The following is a 20,026-nucleotide window of genomic DNA, read 5'->3' as shown; positions in this document are numbered from 1 at the left end:
AAGCTAGCTTCTCAGCAACATCAAGTTGAATATCTACCAAGTTACAAATGTCAGACGAGGTGGCATCCCAGTCATCACTTCTCCAGTCGGTTTGGTCCACCTCAGCGTGTCTAGATTCAATGTACCTAACTCATGGGAGATGACACAAACTTTGATGTACCTACCCTAGCTATCCATTGGTCGAATATTCTAGAGAACACATGTGTCCAATTAATACAATTATTTCATTGGTCAGAATTGAGTTTGTTGTAACAAACCCTAATTAGGGTTTTCATTGTAGAATCTTGGCCATTGATCTCAAATTGATCTTAGCCATTGAATTGTATTAAGGGCACTACATAAGCCCGGCTCTTCATTTTGTAAAGGCTAATAGAAAATAGTTAGTCAATAGTTAGAAGGCGAGTAGTCAGTTGATAGAATAGCAATTAGAGTAGAATAGGAGGACAAGGCAAGAAATTGTTGCCATTGATTGTAAATAAACTCCATTTTCATTGAAGTAATGATGAAGTGTGTCGTTTCTTGCAATATGCATGGTTTCTTGTTGAATTTTCAATTCTAGATGGTAGATGATTAGATCGAATGAAGGAAATTGTTGAATGCACCTGTGTGGAATCCGTCTAATCCAAACCACTAGCCTCTTGTTGATGGTAAGTGCGCCTTACGTGGTCAACTGGAATAAAATGAGCTTAATCTTAAGTCGTTACACGTCTATTGTTTCATGCATTATCTTGAATGGTGATCAGTGTCTGATGGTGTACGATTTGAACATATTGGAAGCACCCCTTAGAAGATCGCATTGAGCTGATGTCTAATTGTTCAAGCCTGATGGTGAGACCCAGCCCAGTAGGACTCCACCTAGTCATTCATCCATCTTCTCGCATTCTAGGTAGTAGAGTAGACTTCCTGAACCTTGCATCTTTTGCCATTTGTTTGTCTTCCAGTTAGTTAGTAGGACTTGTGATTCCAGCAAATCAGACGTTCAGGTCATTGAGTGTAAGTCCCCTTGTGATTCCAGCAAATCACATCATACCATAGAGAGCTTATCCACACGTAGAGATCCTACATAACAGAACTTTGGTTTACTTCGACTGATCCTTCAGTAAGATCTTCAGCAATCGGGAAGTTTGCTCAAGAGAGGATAAGATACTTCGGTATTTTATTCTGTGTTTGGTCGTGTACAAAATACACATCAATAGGTCCCTCACTAAGCACTTAGTCTTATAATTAAATCTCTTATACCTTTCCAACATATAGTCTGCACAGCTAATAAAAGAGTTTTCATCTCAAACCATCATATGGTCCTATACTGATTTCTCCTCCACTATATGACCATCTACAGTCTCGCATTCTGTAGTACAGTAAAACATTCATCATCTATCTATTGTACAGTATTCACAAAGAAGTGAACACTCAAAAAACACTATGTAATCTTGTTTTGACATACATTGTTTATCCCATATCTATTGGGGCACCCCCAGTCATACACCCTTCTTGCAAAACCATCATAGTACAATTTGTACAATTAGAAAAAAATTGCATCAATTTCCACCATAAGAACGACCCTGTACCCATTTTTACTATATTGTACAGCTCTCTAGGATTTCCCCTTCCACCACATGGTCCTCATAAACAACATCAAATTTTGTTGTACAACCTTTGTCTACACATTTGACCATACAGTCTACATTTGGACACACTCCTACTATATGGCACTCTACGATTTCTATTACAGCTATTCACACTACTTGCACAATTATCGTTGTACAACTTAAAAACTACACTACTGTCCAACCTCCAACTGTATAATTTGGCACAACTGTTGATTGCTCTATTGTATTTCAGCCAAAGGAAATAAGGTTTATTTCTTTAGCTGTGCAGTCAATGAACAAAGAGGAGGTTGGCCAAAAAGATGATTCACAGACATTGTATGGTCCTCAAAGACTAATTCAATTGTGCAGGTGGTTATGAGTTCAATCAAGATACATTCCAGCTTGTCTACAAAAATAGACAATCATTGAAGAATTATTATTTTTACTTTCTCAAAAAGAAAGTCTGGTTGACGAGGGAAAGCAACCTCATTTAGGACTTGGTGAAACAACAAGCTTTTGGAGACCACGTACACAGTTTTTTGTGACAATTCAAGTTTTTCTCAATCCATGATGGCTGCAAGCAATAAAACTAGACAAAACCAAGGAAGTTCATCTTTGGTACCACCAAAACTATGAAAAAGAAATCCTGTTGTTACATGATGTTTTTGTAATGTTCTTTGTTTCTTGGTAAGGAATCTAAATTTTCTTTTTGGAGGTGATGTTCTATGAAAAAGAAATCCTGTTGTTACATGATGTTTTTGTAATGTTCTTTGTTTCTTGGTAAGGAATCTAACTTTTCTTTTTGGAGGTGATGTTCTGTTGTGACCTTTTCACACATCACCCCATTGAGAATAGGTACCTTCTCTTTTTCCTGCTTTCTAGGGTTTTTTGTTAGAGCCATGTGACCTTCCTGCATCGGTATTGCCAAGTTTGTTAGTTTTGAATGGTCTGAATTCTGAAAGTCACGAGTCAATTTGTGCAAGCCATAGTCAGAACCAGAGATTAGAAAATCGCCCCAAAATCGCCAAACTTGGCGAGTCCGAGCCCGAGACATGCTCGCCGAGTCTCTGGAGCTTGGACTTGGGCTCGGCCAAGTCTGGTGAGCAAACTCGCCAGACTCGCTGAGTTTGGCGAGTTTGGCATAAACTCGCCAAACTCGGCGAGTCTCGTGCCTGGGACTCAGCTGGTGGCAAGGCCCAAAAAAGGCCAAAAAAAAACATTTACTAAAGTTTTTTGAACTTCTTTTTTTTATGTTATTTATCCTCCAACCCTAAAAATGAACTTCATTTCATTCATTTGGAAAAATAGGAGGAGAAAAGTGAGTTGTGAAGAAAAACAAGGGTGCATTGAAGAAAAACCAGCAAGGAGGAAGCTCAAGATTTCTTCCATTTATCACATTGGGGCTGCATTGTGTTTGGATTTGGTGCATCAAGAGTTGGATAGGAAGAGTTTGCAGATCATTTCAAGCTTGCTGTAAAAAGTAAGATTGTTTTTTTGAAGATTTTTTTGTTTCTTGTATGCAAAAATTCCATTTTCTATTCATTTATTTTGAAAGTTTTACATTTCCTTCCAAAAACTTTTGTATGTTACTATGTAGTATCTAGTATGTACTTGTACTATGTAGGATTGTATGTAGGGTTTGTAATTTTTTTTAATTAAAAAGTTACAATTTAAAAAAAAAAAAATTACAAACCCTACCTTAGTTTTTTTGAATGTATGTATTAATTTCATTTTGTATTTGTAATGTTTTATTGCAGCAAACTTCACTTTATTATTTGCCTCAACTTCAACTTTCACAAAACTATCCTACAATGTCTACTTCAGCTTCTAGACCCCCCATTAGAAAGGACCCTGCTTGGAAATATCATGACGATTTTCCAGGGCAAGGAAAGGGGCAAACAAAATGTACATTATGCAAAACAATATTCCATGGAGGTATATATAGACTGAAATACCATATTTCTGATGTGCGTGGACATGATGTCGGACCATGCCTAAAAGCACTCCCTGAGGCCATATGTGATTGTTATGTAATGGTTGAGGAAATTGAAAGGAAAAAGAAGCAAAAGGAGGATCGAGCGGCCATTGGGAGAGAGACAACTTTAGGAAGAGGGACACAGTTAGGTTGTGTTGGAGGCCCTTCTTCCTTACCTCCATATCATCCCACTCAGTTTGCTACTGCTGGTGTTGGTGCTTCCGCTTCTACTTCTGTAAGTGGCAGTGCCACTGCCACTTCTCATGTTCCTAGCACTAGTAGTTGTAGTGGGAGTGTTAGCATTGGATCTAGGATTTGTAAATCTAGGTTGGATACCTTCTTTGTGCCTCGCACTACTCCAGGGTCCCAATAGTCGCTTAAGAGCATGGGTTGGAACAAGGAGGTTCATGATGCCGCTTAAATGGCAGTTGGCAGGTTTTGGGTCTACAGCAGTGTTCCATTCTTTACAGCCAGGTGAATGTTTTATGTTTGATTTCTTTAATTTTTATACTTTGATTCTTCGTTTTTTTTTCTCGTACATACTACATAGTACATAGTACATACTTAACTTATCTCATTGAATTTATTTGTCATAGGTCTCCTTATTGGCAAGAAATGGTTGATGCCCTTACCATATGCGGGGCGAGGTTCAAAGCCCCTTCTGAGTCAGATTTGAGGGGACCCATTTTGACTGAATTGGTGAATGATGTGAAGAAGGAATTAGGTGAACAACGCCAGATATGGACCACTAAAGGTTGCACCATCATGATTGATGGTTGGACGGATAGGAGAAATAGAACTCTCCTTAATTTTCCTGTTTCTTCCACAGGTGATTGATTAATTTTAGTTTCATTTAGTCTTTAATTTTTTATTTTTTATTTAATGGTTTATTGAATGATCATTGATCTTGCTTTATTTTTTTATTTCAGGGGGCACCGTTTTCATCAAGTCCATGATGCCTCCGCCCATTGCAAGAATGCCACCTACCTATGTGAGCAGATAGAGGAGGTGATTGATGAGGTGGGTGAGGAGAATGTGGTATAAGTGGTGACCGACAATGCAGCAAATTATGTTGCTGCAGGTAAATTTTTTATAACAAACTAATCTTGTTTGCAAATTAATTACTATTTTGTAACTTCATTAATTACAATGCAACAAATTATGTTGCTGCAGGTAGACTATTGATGCAGAGGCAACAAATTATGTTGCTGCAGGTAGACTATTGATGCAGAGGCACCCATCTATAGTTTGGACTCCATATGCTGCCCATTGCATTGACCTCATGTTGGACGATATTGGAAAACTCCCATGGGTCAAGAGATGTGTAGAAGGGCGAGAAATGTGTGCAAATTTGTATATAATCATTCATGGGTCTTGGCTCTTATGAGACAATACATAGCGCAGAAGGAGTCAACTCGTCCAGGAATCACAAAATTTGCCACAAACTTCATCACATTGCAGTCCATGCTTCTCTCTAAGTCGGCCTTGAGACGTATGATTGTTGGTGAGGAGTGGTCTTCCTCATCCTATGCTGCCATCCCTGCAGGGAAAGATATGGTAGACCGCATTTTTGATGAGAGAGACTTTTGGGTCCCTTGTGATGACATAGTGAAGGTAATTTTTTTATAAATTCTACAATTTAACTTTTTGTTTTATAACTTATTATATATATTCTCTTATTTGCTCATTTTTCTAAATTACACAATATTTTCAATTTTGCAGTTTGTTAAGCCCTTGGTTTTGTTGCAAGTTGCGGATGGAGAAAAGCCTGCAATGGGCTACATATATGAGGGCATGGATAGGGCAAAGGAGGGCATCAAATCCATCTATGAAGGAGATGAGAGCAAGTATGGTCCCATTTGGGGGATCATTGATAGGAGATGGCGTCATCAGCTTCATAGGCCCATCCATGCAGCAGCCTATCATCTGAATCCGGCATTCCATTTTATCCCTTTTTTCAAGGCTGATGTGGAGGTCCTTAATGGGCTATACTCGATCATGGAGAAGATGGCACCTACTGGTACTACTCAGATAGAGATTATTCAAGAGCTACAGTTGTTCTCAAATGCAAAAGGGGAGACCTTCTCTCGTCCCATCACCAAAGACAGTAGGACAACTATGATGCTAGGTAAAAATAAATTGTAAGGCTTAATTTAGTTTTATTGTATATTGTTAAATGAGTTCATGAGTGAGACTGATTTTATTTATTTTTCTCATTTCAAACTCAGATACTTGGTGGAGCTTTTTTGGCCCAATGACACCAAATATTCAGAAGTTGGCCATTCGCATCTTGAGCCAACCATGCAGCGCATCTGGTTGTGAGCACAATTGGAGTATGTTTGAGCACATACACTACAAGAGGCCCAATAGATCATCTGTGGAGAAGATGAATGATCTCGTCTTTGTTCTCCACAACCTCCGCATGAGAATGAGAAAGAATGCATTAGCTGACATCTCTCCCTATCATTCTAGACGAGGTTGATCCCGATGGAGAGTGGGCCACTGAGATAGATCTTGCGGCTATCTTTAGTGATGATGACACTGATTGGATCGACCACGTAGATATAGAGGCTGAGGCTGTAGCCATGGCAGAGGAGGAGCGGAGAGCACAAGCAAAGACCGGAGATTCAGAGGCAGATGCTAATAGTGACACAAATGTTCCTGATGTTGGTGAGCATGGCATGGTGTCACAGGGAGTGGCTATGGCTGCCAAATCATCCAGGACCTACCTTAAACGCCTTTGCAGGGGCTTGAGGCCAGAGGGTGCACGCTCCTCTGAGCCATAGGCTTGTAGTTGTATTTACCTTTGGTATTTGTGTGGAACATTTGATGATGATCATATGATGACATAGATTTTTTATTCCATGAGTTTTGTAATATTGTATACATTTGACAATATTTATATATCTATGTTTGTTATTTCCTTCAGCTACAATTTGCGTTTATGCTTATGTGATTGATGTATACTTGTGTATGTAATCAAATGAGTCGAGTTTGATGAAGTTATTGTGTCTTTAAGGTGTATTCAATAAAGGGTGCATGAAACAAGTTTTAAATCTTTAAAAATCTCTAAATTTATTGAGTTTTTCACTTTCCCAAGTCCAACCGAGTCTGAAGCCGAGTCTGACTCTGAGTCTCGAGTTTGAGTTTGAGTTTGAGTCGGCCTTGCCGAGTCTGAGTCCCGTTTCTTTGGTCAGAACAAAGTCTAGACACCGTCAAATTGCCTTGAAAGGCCGAAGGATGAAGATCGCAATTGATTTGAGTGGATTTGGACAACTTTCTATTTTTGAGGTTGCTATCAGGAAAGATTTCCGCATCCCTGAATATCATAACCCTGTTTACATGACCAAGGAGGAAGCAAAACAGCTGTATCAAGATAATGTTGAAGAACATGAGGCCAATATCAACCATTCATGGTTGGATAAGCCAAGGAAGGTTGCTTCTAAGTTACCAAAGGATCTTGTGAGAGCCTACTTCAAGGAGGATATTGGAGCCCTGATAGTTTTGTTGAATAGAGTCATGGATAGTCCACAAGGCACACCATTTGACCCTTGGATGTACTACTTCATCAATGAATTAACTACCGGAGTGAAGATGATTGGTTGGGGAAAGATTATAAGTAATAATCTTGATGACCAATTGAAGAACTTGGAAGAGAACAGGACATTTTATATGAGTTTTTATTTGGTGTACTCTCTTGCTTGAACTTACAGATATAGAGGACTAACCTGTAGAGGAGAAGTGGGGAATAAGGAGAATTAGTTTGTTGTTTATGATTGCTACCCACAGTTGCACTTGGAGGAAAAACTTCACTTTAAGAGAGTCAACGATGCATTCTTGATGCACATTACCAGGACGCTCCAAGGTGGTCTTCATCAGAGGCTTTCTTAGGAGTCTAAAGATTTGGTCAGCAGAGTTGGGCATTGGTACATCCAATACCCTAGATTTACTTATCTGAGAATTCAAGGATTCTCCAGACCTCCTTACAAGTTACCAATGTATCCCACCAACAGAGTAGTGTTGCTTGAAGTTATCAGGTAGCTTGAAAGTTTTATGATTGTTCAGAGAGGGAAGCAAAAGATAGGAGCGCCTTTTCCCCTCCATATTGGAAATGGATTGGAGACATGTTCATCAGCACAAGCTGCCACTAGTGTCGAAAATGAGCTTTCTTGGTACCCATTCTTTCAGTATAAGGCCAAAAAGCATTTTGACCCTTTTCACCGGATGAAAAAGGTTGATGGAGAGATGTTCGAGCATAGACCTAATCTTGAAGACTATTGGGCTAATGCAGCTGATAGCTTTGAAATTAGAAGGAGATTGTGGTCCAGACTTCCCCTGAATTTGATTAGAGTATTAGAAGTATTTCGAGTAGCAGATCAGCTTGAGCATGATCCTGAGTTTGAGCAGCCTCACTTTGATAAATTGAGAAATGAGCCCCTTGCCTTGATTGATTAGTCAAATTCTGAGAGGTCTGATTTGAGCGACCTCATCAGATCAGTGATTGAGTATTCAAAATGGTGGGCAACGGAGAAGACAAAGGGTCTTGGATCAAAAGGTGTCAATCTCACATATGATCTCATGGGAACCAATGAATCAATGTCTTCAAACCATGGTGTTTCATCAACTGTTGGGTCCAAGAAAAGGAAAGAACCCACTGAAAATTCTATGAGGGGTAAAGGAAAGAAAATAGTTGGAGATGCAAGTAGAAGGTATAAATCAGATGAAGGTCATTCGACCTTAAGTGTTGCATCCGCTGCTCTAGTCAAGACTACAACTAATGAACAAGAGATGAATACTGATATGGGAGATAATGAGGAAAGAGTTCCTTCTCCTTCAGTTGAAGAGATAATGGAAGAACCAGCTTAAGAGCCAAATTCTGCCATGACTGTAGAAGTTGAAGAACCTAAGCCTTTGAGAGAATTCCTTCATGGCATTGTCACTGCGCCCAAGGAAACTGGAGATAAATTTGATGAGAGTGGCATGGAGCAATCAACCATTCTAGATTGGTTGAGAGAAAGAATAAAGGCTAAGGCTCCTAAGGAAGCTCATTCAGAAGAGAACACAATAGCGTTCCTAGCTATGGTGAATAAACCAATTGAGATAAGACCGCCCAAATCAGCTAAGAAGTTTTCATTAATTCAAAGAGATAGTGCAGGATTCAAATCAGTACAGATAGCTGTACCCAAAGAAGGTAAAACTCATCACCACTGCGAACCTTGGAAAGAGTACCAAACTCCAGGAAGTTCAGGAGTTTGATGATACTTGCAATACATTGAAGGAAAGGCTGAACAAAGAAGTAGAGAAAAGGAAAAGATTGGAAGAAGAGAACGGGCAGTGGAAGAAGTATGTGATACACTTGACAAAGCTACTCAATCAGGAAATACCAGTTGCTCCTCCTACGCCTCTTCCACAAGAATTCATGAGGAACTCTGATGATACGAAGGCTACCTTTAGAGAAGCCAAGGAACGGACTTTTGAAGCCTTAGAGCCTGCTGATACACTTGTTGAAAATTTGGTATCAGCATATGAGTCTACCTCTTCTTTGTTGGTCAGAATTCAGTATTTGTCTGAGTATTGGGAAGAAGTTGAAGAAATTCAGAATATGGTTCTCCCACAATTGAAGATCATCCGGGGGCTTTCTCAACAGGAGTTAGTGGATGGAGGGGTCATTCAAGTAGGAAATAGATATGATCTTAGTACTTGGTATTTTACTTTGCTAACCAGGGTTGAAACCTTGAAGAAATCTGAAGCCAAGTGTTTGGAAGTCGAGAAAATTGTAAAGGATACTCAAGGTATTTCATGTGGCAGCAAAAATTTGGCAGCGAGAGGTGGTGCGAGAAAAACATCTGCATGCCGAAAATCTGAGAGCTAGAATCCAATCAAACTTTTTTAAGATTTTAGGAATGATTCTCAAAGGAGATTTCTCTAGAATTTCGATTTTTCTCCTCATTGATGAGAATTTCCTAGCACAAGCAGTTGACTAGGAATGCATACTCACCACCTGTACTGATGATGTGGACATGGTCGACTTCCAAATTAGCGACTTGCCAAGTGTCACCATGGAGGAGGTGCGACTTCTTGTGTCCAGATACATCGAATCTACAAAAAAGGAAATTGGACACTCACCTCAATGAGAATAGCAGTTGTGCCACTTGTCTCCTTCCTATTCGTTTTAACCACTAGAGTTTGGGGAAACCCTAATTACGGTTTTGAACTTTTAATCTGAGCCCTTGATCATTGTTCGATCTCGGCCGTTCATAATTTCTAGACTACTATATAAGGTTGCCCCCTCTCATTTGGAGAGTGAGGTTTTTGAAATATTGTTGCATGAAGGTCATTTTTCAAATAATATATTACATGTGTGCTTTCTCTTAAGGCTTTGTAATCCCTATTGTTTGAGTGATTTAGCAAGGTTTTCAATTTCTTCAACACATTAGTTAGAATTTATTTTACGTTGTTAGATGAATGAAAGATCTGATAAGTATTGGTTTATGGTGTATCGCTGCTCATACTTTTGGTGAATGGATGATTTTCATTCACTGTGCAAAGTTAGTCTGAGCTTTCCATTTTGTGTATGCTTAAACTTCCGATCAAAACACATCCCTTGAAGATTGCATCCACTTTGTGTAGTTGTCTAAAGTGAGGCAAATCAAAGTGTGGTTTATTGAGTTCACCGAATCAATACTGTCTCTAGAATTCGTAGGATTAGAGTAGATTTCTTAACCCTTATCCCTTTTGTCCTTTTTTTTTTGGAAGTCTTAAACCCCAAAAATCTCAAAAGAAAGAAAGAGAGAGAGCTTTAATTGACAAATCCATCTAAGTTCCAAAGTTGTTGACAATTCATTCAAGCGTAAGTCCCTTTGTGTATTACCAGCAAATCACAACGCCCATTGAGCTTATCCACAGGTCAAGACCTGACAAAAGAAACCTTGGAATCACCATATGATCTTCTAGCAATCTTAGCATACGCAATGATTTTGTTCAAGAGAGGGTAAATTATCTTTGGGTACTTTATTCTAATGTTTGGTAGATGATAAAACAGACACCAACATGTTGTAGTTGGTAGAAGTTACTCGTCAATCCAAGTTTTCTTTTTGAAAGTGATGATGTCGTTGGAATCTAACTTTTCTTTTCAGTATGTTTGTACTTAACTATGTATTAATTCCTTGTCAACTTGTGGGTAGTTGTTAAAAATTAACTACAATTGGTTGTTAACAATTGTGTTCAATTTGGCAACCAGCTATTCCAAGTCAAGAAAGTAATGTGATTTGGTACATGAACCTCCCTAGTCTAGAATGGGATTGCACAAGCACTACCTTTGAATAAAGTATTCGTTGACCTTCATCTATAGTTATCCAATATGTACTATTATATTCCATTTATATTATAATAACTAGTATTATTATTTGGCAATAAACATGTGATGCAGGATGTTAGTGAGGTATTAGTTGAGAATTGCAAGGAGAAAGCAGAGATAGGTTGCACTATAATGTTAGATAGGTGGACTTATAGAAGCAACCGTTCATTGATCAACTTCCTTGTGGCATCCAAAAGTGGCACAATCTTCCTCAAATCTGCCAATGCATATGACATGAAATCAGCTCACATGCTTTTCTATCTATTTGATGAGATTGTGATAGGATTTCGTTGTGCTCACACCACACCCCATCTCCTTGACGGGGACCCCCTTTCCATAGGCTCTGTAGGCAGATTTTCGACCCTGCAAAGCCTTCCAACGCCCTGTTGATGCCGAATGAATCCCCCCCTGATGCTTAGGGTAAGGTCGAAACCAGTGGAGTGCAAGTTTTTCTTCTTTGAAATCATTTTTGTCACCATGCCCTGTCAAAAATGTTGAGATAAGAGCCAAAAATAACCCTCGCGACTCCTCTCAGGCCTCTCCACATTGCCGATAAAAGTCCCAATAGCGCCAAAGTTCGGCGAATGCAAACAAAGTGAGAGTTCAAAGTTAGGTCAAAACGAGCAAAATAGATGCATTTTTTTATTGTCTTACACATCCAAGTGCATTCACAAATGGCGAACACAATGCTGAAAGGGGGGCATTCAAATTGATTTTAAAATGCTTATGATATTGCCTTTCATATCCACTCTGAAATGCCGAGAAAACTACCGAATCAAATGTCAGAAACGTTTTTTTAACCATCAAGGCGAAATACACAAAAATCAAAGGGCAATGAAAGTGTCAGTAAACTATAAACACGCGCAGAATAAAGTTTGGGTATTTGCCCATATAAAATACGACATCGTGCTATAAGGCCTTCAAAGGCCGATAAAATACCGCAGAAGCCCCACTCAAATTAAAGTCGAAGAGATAAAAAAAAAACGTGGGCATTCCTTATGAAATACCTCTACTAATGTCGAATAAAATACAGACAAGGCATTATTAGTGCATTAAAATAGGAAGTTCAGGTAAAGCACTTCAATCGGCACACTTTATAAGGCCTAAGTTTCCCTTCCAAAGGCCAAGAGTAATCCGAATCTCGTTTCAAAGTCGGAAGTTTTAAAACATTAAACCCAAAGTTTAAAATAAAACTTCCTTTTTTCAGCGTTGGCATTGAAAAGGGAATATGTGATTATTTTGAGAAGTTGTGAGAATGATTGGGCCTATTTAAAAGGTTTCCTAAGCCTAGGTCCTTAAATAAATGGATATATAGTAAATCATGGATTTGCTTGTTTGTGCAGGATGAATGATGTCATGTGAAGATCGAGAAGGCGAGACCACTAGTAGGGCGACATGAGGAGATCCAACGCACGGACGAAGATGTGATCATGATGAAGCTAGAAGGAACCAAGGAGCACGCAAGATCAAAATGATGACCATAGAGCGGTGCCAAAGAGGAACATGTTGTAAGGCTGAATGCAAAACAAAACCAACAAAGGGCGTGCCATTCAACCAAATGAAGGATACAACCCCAACCCTGAGGGACCCAAGTGATGTTGTTTCGAGTTTTAGGAAGGCATCAACAAACACTCAAAATGCTACAGGCATATTCAAAATCAAAGAAATGCACAGCTGGAAAATCCAAAAAATCAGTTTGATTATTAAAAAAAGAAGTGCTTTATTGTACATAACTACCTGTGGGTCCCCATTAATGCATTTAAAACAAAAGGGACACGGGTTAGTTATTTCTAAACTACCTGAGTTGCAAAATTGATGTAAAATAGTTGTAGGTAGTTGAGGAAGTGGTTGAGAAGGCATTTGGGAAGTTATGGAAATTACTAGGCATGGGCTAAAGCTATCAACCTTCTAGAAGGCAGATCCCAACCATTGGATGGATTTAAATCCAAGCATTTGATTCAAAACTGTAAAAGCTATAAAAGGCCAATGCCTCTCTTTTGTAAATGGTTAGATATTAGGGGTTAGATAGTTAGATTTTAAAGTTAGACAGTTAGCAGATTAGAAGTAGAAGTAGAATACGACCGCTGAGCAGAAATCGTTGTAATGGCAACTTCAACAGATGAATAAAGCATTGAAATATGGTATTTTGCCATTTTCCCAAACTTATTTGCATGGTTTCTTTCCATTTAGATAATTAGAGTGCAGTGATCTTAATGGTGAAGTGTAAGGGTATCTGATTTGATTTCAGGTTCATACCATTGAGGGCTTGCTGATTGTAGGTCTTTGTGCATGTTTGGTCTGAACAGTTAGTGTGAACCCAAAACTCTTCTTAGTTCAACTGTAGGTGTTTGTCTTAGGTTGTGCCAGAGTTGGGTTTCTGAATGAGTACCTACAGTCTGAAAATCCTTTATTCCCTTGGAGCTTGCACTATTTTTGTGGAGTTGTGAGTATATCTATGGCTAAGAAAGGATTAGTTTGTTGGAAATCTGTCTGCCCATAGCATCAATCATTAATATCATTGTCCTTAGGATCCCTAAACCTTATCTCTTTTGTTATTTGTTTCTCGAGTTCGAATCCAAGGCATCAGCAGGTGCAAACCAGCTTGTTGCATTTGTAAGCCCCTTGTGTTTACCAGCAAATCACATCAATCGCTGAGTTATCCTAAGCCGTCAAAACCTGACAGTTGGAACCTTGAGGTTGTCCCCTTTGATCATGTGATGTCCCATTCTTGAACTTAGGATCAAATAATAAATAATAATAAAGTGAAATGAAAATTAATAATGATATAAAAAATATAAATAAATAAGTAATAAAATATAATTTTCGGTAAGACAATTAAAACAAAGGTTAGAATGAACGGGATTATATGTGACAGTGGAGAAGTCTATAAAGAAGACATCGAAGATCTTATGACATCAATTCAACATAAAATAGTTAATCACGTAACAAATTGAAATTGCTAAAACTTGGGGGAGCTAAGTTTGATCAGAAACTAACTAAATAATTAGTTAATGTTAGTATAGAGGTGCGATGTAACCTTGGGTTGCAACCCCTTCATTCATATCTCTTCTAGACTTATTAAAGGGGCATCCTCCAATCATTCCAAGGATCATGGGATTTTTGTTGATTTTAATTCTTCTTCATATTCTTACGGATTGACTCTTATCTGAGCATTGTTGTCGGCATTCCATTGTTACATTTGAGGAAGCCATTAAGATTGCCTTGCAGAATTGGTTGTCATATTAGCCATCATAGTAAAGATCAAATTGTCTGCACTAAGCATAATATATCTATGAGATTGAATCCACTTAAGCATATATCTAATTAAGAAAGGAGTGGAATGGATAATAGTCATATTTCTTAACTTATTATTATTCACCAAATTACAAGTTTAAACCAATGTATTCTTACGTTGTTCACTATACATCATAAGCATTATTGGAAAGAAATATTTTGCACCTGGTCTTAGCTAGTTAATTGTCCCTGTCTTATAGGAAATAACTACGGGTACATTACAAGTGGTATCGGAGCCATCATCCTGCCAGCCTAGGGAATCAATACTTGATGCAACCAAGTCAAAGGACCTTAAGGGCCCTTGAAAGAGAAAAAAAGAGGATTATGCAGCAAGAATTAAGAACATTTATTGAGAAAATTGAACAAACAAATCAAGCCATGCTCCTAGCCTTGCAAAACATAAATAACACCATGCGTGATTTAAGACCAAACTAGAGAAACAATAGGGATAAAAATTCCATCCAATCAATAAGTGACAATAGGACCACCCCCGCGACCACCTTGCCTCCTTTCATACCTGGGGAAAGATTCTCAAGAGGATATGAAGAGGTCAATAACCCAAATGTAGAAGCACTTGCCATGGAATATGCTAGGCTTGAGCCAGAAACCAAAAGGAGCATCCCCTTCCCAGCCTATTACCCTTCCCAGCCTATTATGAGGCTAAAATGAAGACTTCCCAAAGGGAGAGGGATCACTGGCCAAACCGTGATATCCAAAACAAGATAGGGAAATTGAGCATTCCAAATTTTGATGGGACAAGGAAAACTACAGCACATGCATGGACCCAAAAATTGGAAACTTATTTAACCCTTAGTCCCATGACAGAATAGGATGCCATAACATTTGCCATATTGCACTTAGATGGGGTCGCCCATGATTGGTGGCATCATGGGTTGATCACGCAAGATCATAAAAACATAAAAAACTACGATTCCTTCAAGAGGAAACTTATTGAAAGGTTTGATCAAACACACCCCAAAAAATATTTTAGGGAGCTAGCCAAAATAAGGCAGAGGGGAACTCTTGAAGAATATATTTCAGAATTCCAAAGGTTAGTCGTTATGGTTCCCGGAATATCTGAATATAGGCTCATCTCCCTATTTGTGGAAAGACTATCAGACACCACTCGCGGACTAGTGAGCGCCTTCGATCCTACTACACTACAAGAAGCAATTCTTAAGGCCACAAGGCTGGACTCCGCCCAAACAAAGGAAAAAAGTCATCACAAGAGAGTACCACCAAAAGATAGTCATTTTATTGAGGAAGATGAACGCAAGAGACCATATCTTTCTTATGATGGTCGGGAGGAATCAAAAAGGAAAGGCCTTTGCTTTGATTGCAAGAAGGAATAAAGGAAGGGACACATTTGCAAGCAAGATAATGCTAGCAAAGAAAAGGTGTGCTACTGATGCCAAAATGAATGGAGACATGGGCACATTTGTAATCCACAGAACCTTAAGCAAAAAGACCTGTGTTACAGATGCAATGAAAAGTGGGAGTCGGGACATAAATGTAGGAAGAGAAGCCAAGTCCATAAAATAGAAGCCACTTCAACTGAAGAGGAAGGGAAACAAGGGGAAAAGACAGAAAACGCATGGAGTTTTGTGGAGAAACAAATCTAGTGATTACATCCACACAAGAAATTATTAACTTGGCAGTTTAAACCTTTTAATAAAACAACACATAAAGATGCATCAAGGCCTTTATGAGTGAACACCATTAATGGAGTTAGATATTTCTTTTAATTGAATTAATATTTGAATTGTCCCAAGAGATGGTTCTAGTCCTGGTTGGATGCTCCTACCTCTTGTGGATAAAGTAAATCGGCCCAAGAGGTGGTCCTAGTCCTAGTTGGACGCTCCTGCCTCTTGTGGATAAAGTAAATCGGCCCAAGAGGTGGTCCTAGTCCTAGTTGGACACTCCTACCTCTTGTGGATAAAGTAAATCGGCCCAAGAGGTGGTCCTAGTCCTAGTTGGACGCTCCTACCTCTTGTGGATAAAGTAAATCGGCCCAAGAGATGGTCCTAGTCTTGGTTGGATGCTCTTGCCTCTTGTGGATAAAGTAAATTGACCCAAGAGATGGTTCTGGTCCTGGTTGGACGCTCCTACCTCTTCTGGATAAAATGAATTGCCCAAGAGATGGTTCTAGTCATGGTTGGACGTTCCTGCCTCTTGTGGATAAAGTGAATTGGCCCAAGAGATGCTTCTGGTCCTAGTTGGATGCTCCTGCCACCGAGAGATGGTTTTGGTCCTGGTTGGACACTCCTGTCTCTCGTGGGTAAAATGATAAGATTGATTGGCCCAAGGGATGGATCTGATCCTGGTTGGATGTTCCAACTTCTTGTGGACTATGTAGACTATATCTACATGTGTATGCATGCATCTGAATATATCCATGTGTCTACTTTGTGTATACTTCGTGTTTCCATGTGTATACTTTGTGTTTTAAGTGTATTCTCCGTGACTTCATGCATTCATGTGTATACTTCATGTTGTTTCATATATTCATATGTATACTTTGTATTTTATTTAGGAAATGACTCAGTTTAAGAAAGTTGTCAATTGCTTGAGGACAAGCAATCTTGAGTGGGGAGGGTTGTGATGTCCCATTCTTGAACTTAGGATCAGAGAATAAATAATAATAAAGTGAAATGAAAATAAATAATGATATAAGTAATATAAATAAATAAGTAATAATATATAATTTTCCATAAGACAATTAAAACGAAGGTTAGAATGAACGGGATTATATGTGACAGTGGTGCAATCTATAAAGAAGACATCAAAGATCTTATGGCATCAATTCAACATAAAATAATTAATCACGTAACAAATTGAAATCGCTACTAGTTGGGGGAACTAAGTTTGATCAGGAACTAACTAAATAATTAGTTAATGTTAGTATAGAGGTGCGAAGTGACCTTGGGTTACAACCCCTTCATTCATATCTCTTCTAGACTTATTAAGGGGGTATCCTCCAATCATTCCAGGGATCATGGGATTTTTGTTATTTTTAATTCTTCTTCATATTCTTACGGATTGACTCTTATTTGAGCATTGCTTTCGGCATTCCATTGTTACATTTGAGGAAGCCATTAAGATTGCCTTGCAGACTTGGTTGTCATATCAGGCATCATAGTAAAGATCAGATTGTCTGCACTAAGCATAATATATCTATGGGATCGAATCCACTTAAGCATATATCTAATTAAGAAAGCAGTAGAATGGATAATAGTCATATTTCTTAACTTATTATTATTCACCAAATTACAAGTTTAAACCACTGTATTCTTATGTTGTTCACCATACATCATAAGTATTATTGGTTTATTGGGGAAAGAAATCTTTTGCACCTGGTCTTAGCTAGTTAATTGTCCCCATCTTATAGGAAATAACAATGGGGGCATTACAGATCATTCCGAACAGCATTAGGGATTTCCTTACTCAAGAGAGGATAGGATACTCGACATTCTATTATGTGTTGACAAAGGATTAGCACGTACTTTTCCCGCATCAACAGAGTTGAGAAACAATATGTAGTTCAGTTTATCACACATCATGCAAAAAATTGTGTAGTGGCAAGCAAACTTCTGATGGAGAAGTACCATACATTGTTTCAGGATACATGTTTGGCATATTGTCTCAATTTAACGTTGGAAGACATTGGCAAATTTCCATGGGTTAAATCTGTAGTAGAGATGTGGAGATCCATCACTAACTTCAGATATAATCACAATAACGTGCTTAACATAATGAAATCAGACTTCATCTACTTTTGCATGATGGTTTTTGTAAAGTTGAATTCCATAGGTAGTTGATCCTTAAAAACCTTGAGAGTCGGACTTCTATCTTTGACAGATCTCCATCAGCCTCCTTTACAGCAAATGGCTTTACAACTACAAACCTTTATCTTGGATAAGGTTTCTTACACGAAGAATTAAAGACTTGAAAGGAACCCTCATAACATGCTTAACCATTTAATCACTTTGCTCTCAATCTTCATATTGACAATGAAATAGAAAAGTAAAATGGTTTAAAAATACATCTTAGAAAGAGTAGAGATGCTATTTGTTTAAATATATGGTTTAAAAACATCTCTTTTCCTCTTCCTAATGAAGGATTATGAAGTGTGATCTGATATGTTGATTCAAAAGCTCAAACATTGTTTTCTTCCAGAAGCTCTTTTTACAATAGAGATATTATTTTTTTAAATTGACGAAAAAGATGCAGCACAACATGTGTTGAAGATGATAATAAAAGAAATGTCTAGCATACCTCCCAAAACTCACGGACAATGCGACTATCTTTTCTATAACCATCCTCATATATCGTGTATTTTTCTCTGTATAAATTATTAATGCATGGTTAATAAAAATAATACAGTAAGTCAAATCATTTTCAAACAGGTAACTAAACACAAATCAACCTAACCTAAAACATGACCATCCAGAATATTAGAGGAAATAAATAATAATAGTGCACAGGTTGAAGAAACAAACAGTGCTTCAAAATCAAGTACAGGGCTGCCACAAATGAGCTGTTCCAGTTCAGCAGGCTGAAATAACTGCATCAATAAGTGGTGAAAAAACGTCACTATTACTACAAAATGAATAAGCATGATCGTCAAATATAACATATATAAAGAAACGAGGCCAAATGGATACATTAAATGCTGACTTTATTTCTTCCAAATATTTATTTTCCTAAAATATCTGTGGTTTTTTTCTGATAAATTTCGTAGCCAAGCAAGCCAAGAAGTTGCAGCCGTCGCACCTTTTTGATAAGGAGAACAGATTGCATTATGTTGTATGTTCTAAAGAAAATTGACAACAGTAACGCAATTATAGGAATAACAAAGCACCGCCACTTATTTATTCATGGTATCATCTTGGAAAGAAAGAAAAGCAGTAATATTAATACCAAGAAATAACCAAAAATAAAATTAATGTCACACACTACAGATAACTTGGTATCAAGAATGATATTGGCCAAAGAAACAACAAATGAATCCAAGACAAATAAGACAACAATAACTACGGATAGATCCTATCTTTCGACCTCACCCCAAGAAGAGTTTTAATCATTAATTATTTAAACATCACCATGACTCTTCCACACCCTATGAGCTTAAATAATTAATTTTCTCCTAAGAAGACATTACCTACCACTCTATGTGGTAAGTCGTATAAAAGCACCAACTAAAGAGACCACTTACATATTAAGATGAGTTTGAACTTGAAAATGTTGAGCATATATCCCAAACTTCATTAGTTGAGATCTATATTTCTATTAATGTGGCACTGTCAAGTACCTTGTCTTTATCAATTTAAATCTTATAAAATTTGTATTTTGTGACTGATCTCTCATAAACAAAGGTATCCTTTGTTAGATCCTCCTTGGATTTCAACCTTTTATTCCTTTTATAAAAAACCTTCTCAAGCTTTAATGTACTACTATTGGCCATAACAAGATGGTAAAATGGATTTGGCAAAGAACATAACAGAGTTAACTCATTTATCTTCTTCATCGATTCTAATATCAATTCATGCTAACTAAATTACTACAATGTTAAAAGCATTTAGATGCTCTATCACAAATTCACTATCATTCATCATAAGAGAATATAGTTTCTTTTGAAGGAAAATAAAAAATACTAAGGATTTTGTTTGATGTAAAGACCATCTCTTATCCCATTGTTCCTTGGCACTGAATTCTCTTGAGACATCCAGCAATAGTGAACCTAAAAGGTGTAATTGGATTGAACTCTTTGCCTTCCTATGAATCTTCACCCAATTTTCTGCCATCATAACC

The 20,026-nt window shown here is 37.9% G+C and overlaps 1 protein-coding gene across 8 annotated transcripts in view; it reads right to left on the bottom strand.

Annotated features, from left to right (window-relative positions):
* LOC131036882 (uncharacterized) overlaps positions 1–20,026 on the bottom strand; it is a 222,540-nt gene that overhangs the window by 20,413 nt on the left and 182,101 nt on the right. For all 8 annotated transcript variants that reach the window (XM_057968889.2, XM_057968890.2, XM_057968892.2 and 5 more), the window contains 2 exons: positions 18,715–18,779; positions 18,491–18,557 (listed from right to left, as the gene is read on the bottom strand). In XM_057968889.2, the coding sequence (XP_057824872.2) occupies positions 18,491–18,557; positions 18,715–18,779 (132 nt within the window). The remainder of the gene's footprint in view (positions 1–18,490; positions 18,558–18,714; positions 18,780–20,026) is intronic.

The sequence above is a fragment of the Cryptomeria japonica genome, chromosome 2, assembly GCF_030272615.1.
Source record: "Cryptomeria japonica chromosome 2, Sugi_1.0, whole genome shotgun sequence".
Classification (NCBI taxonomy): domain Eukaryota; kingdom Viridiplantae; phylum Streptophyta; class Pinopsida; order Cupressales; family Cupressaceae; genus Cryptomeria; species Cryptomeria japonica.
This window is presented reverse-complemented; position numbering and strand designations above follow the sequence as displayed.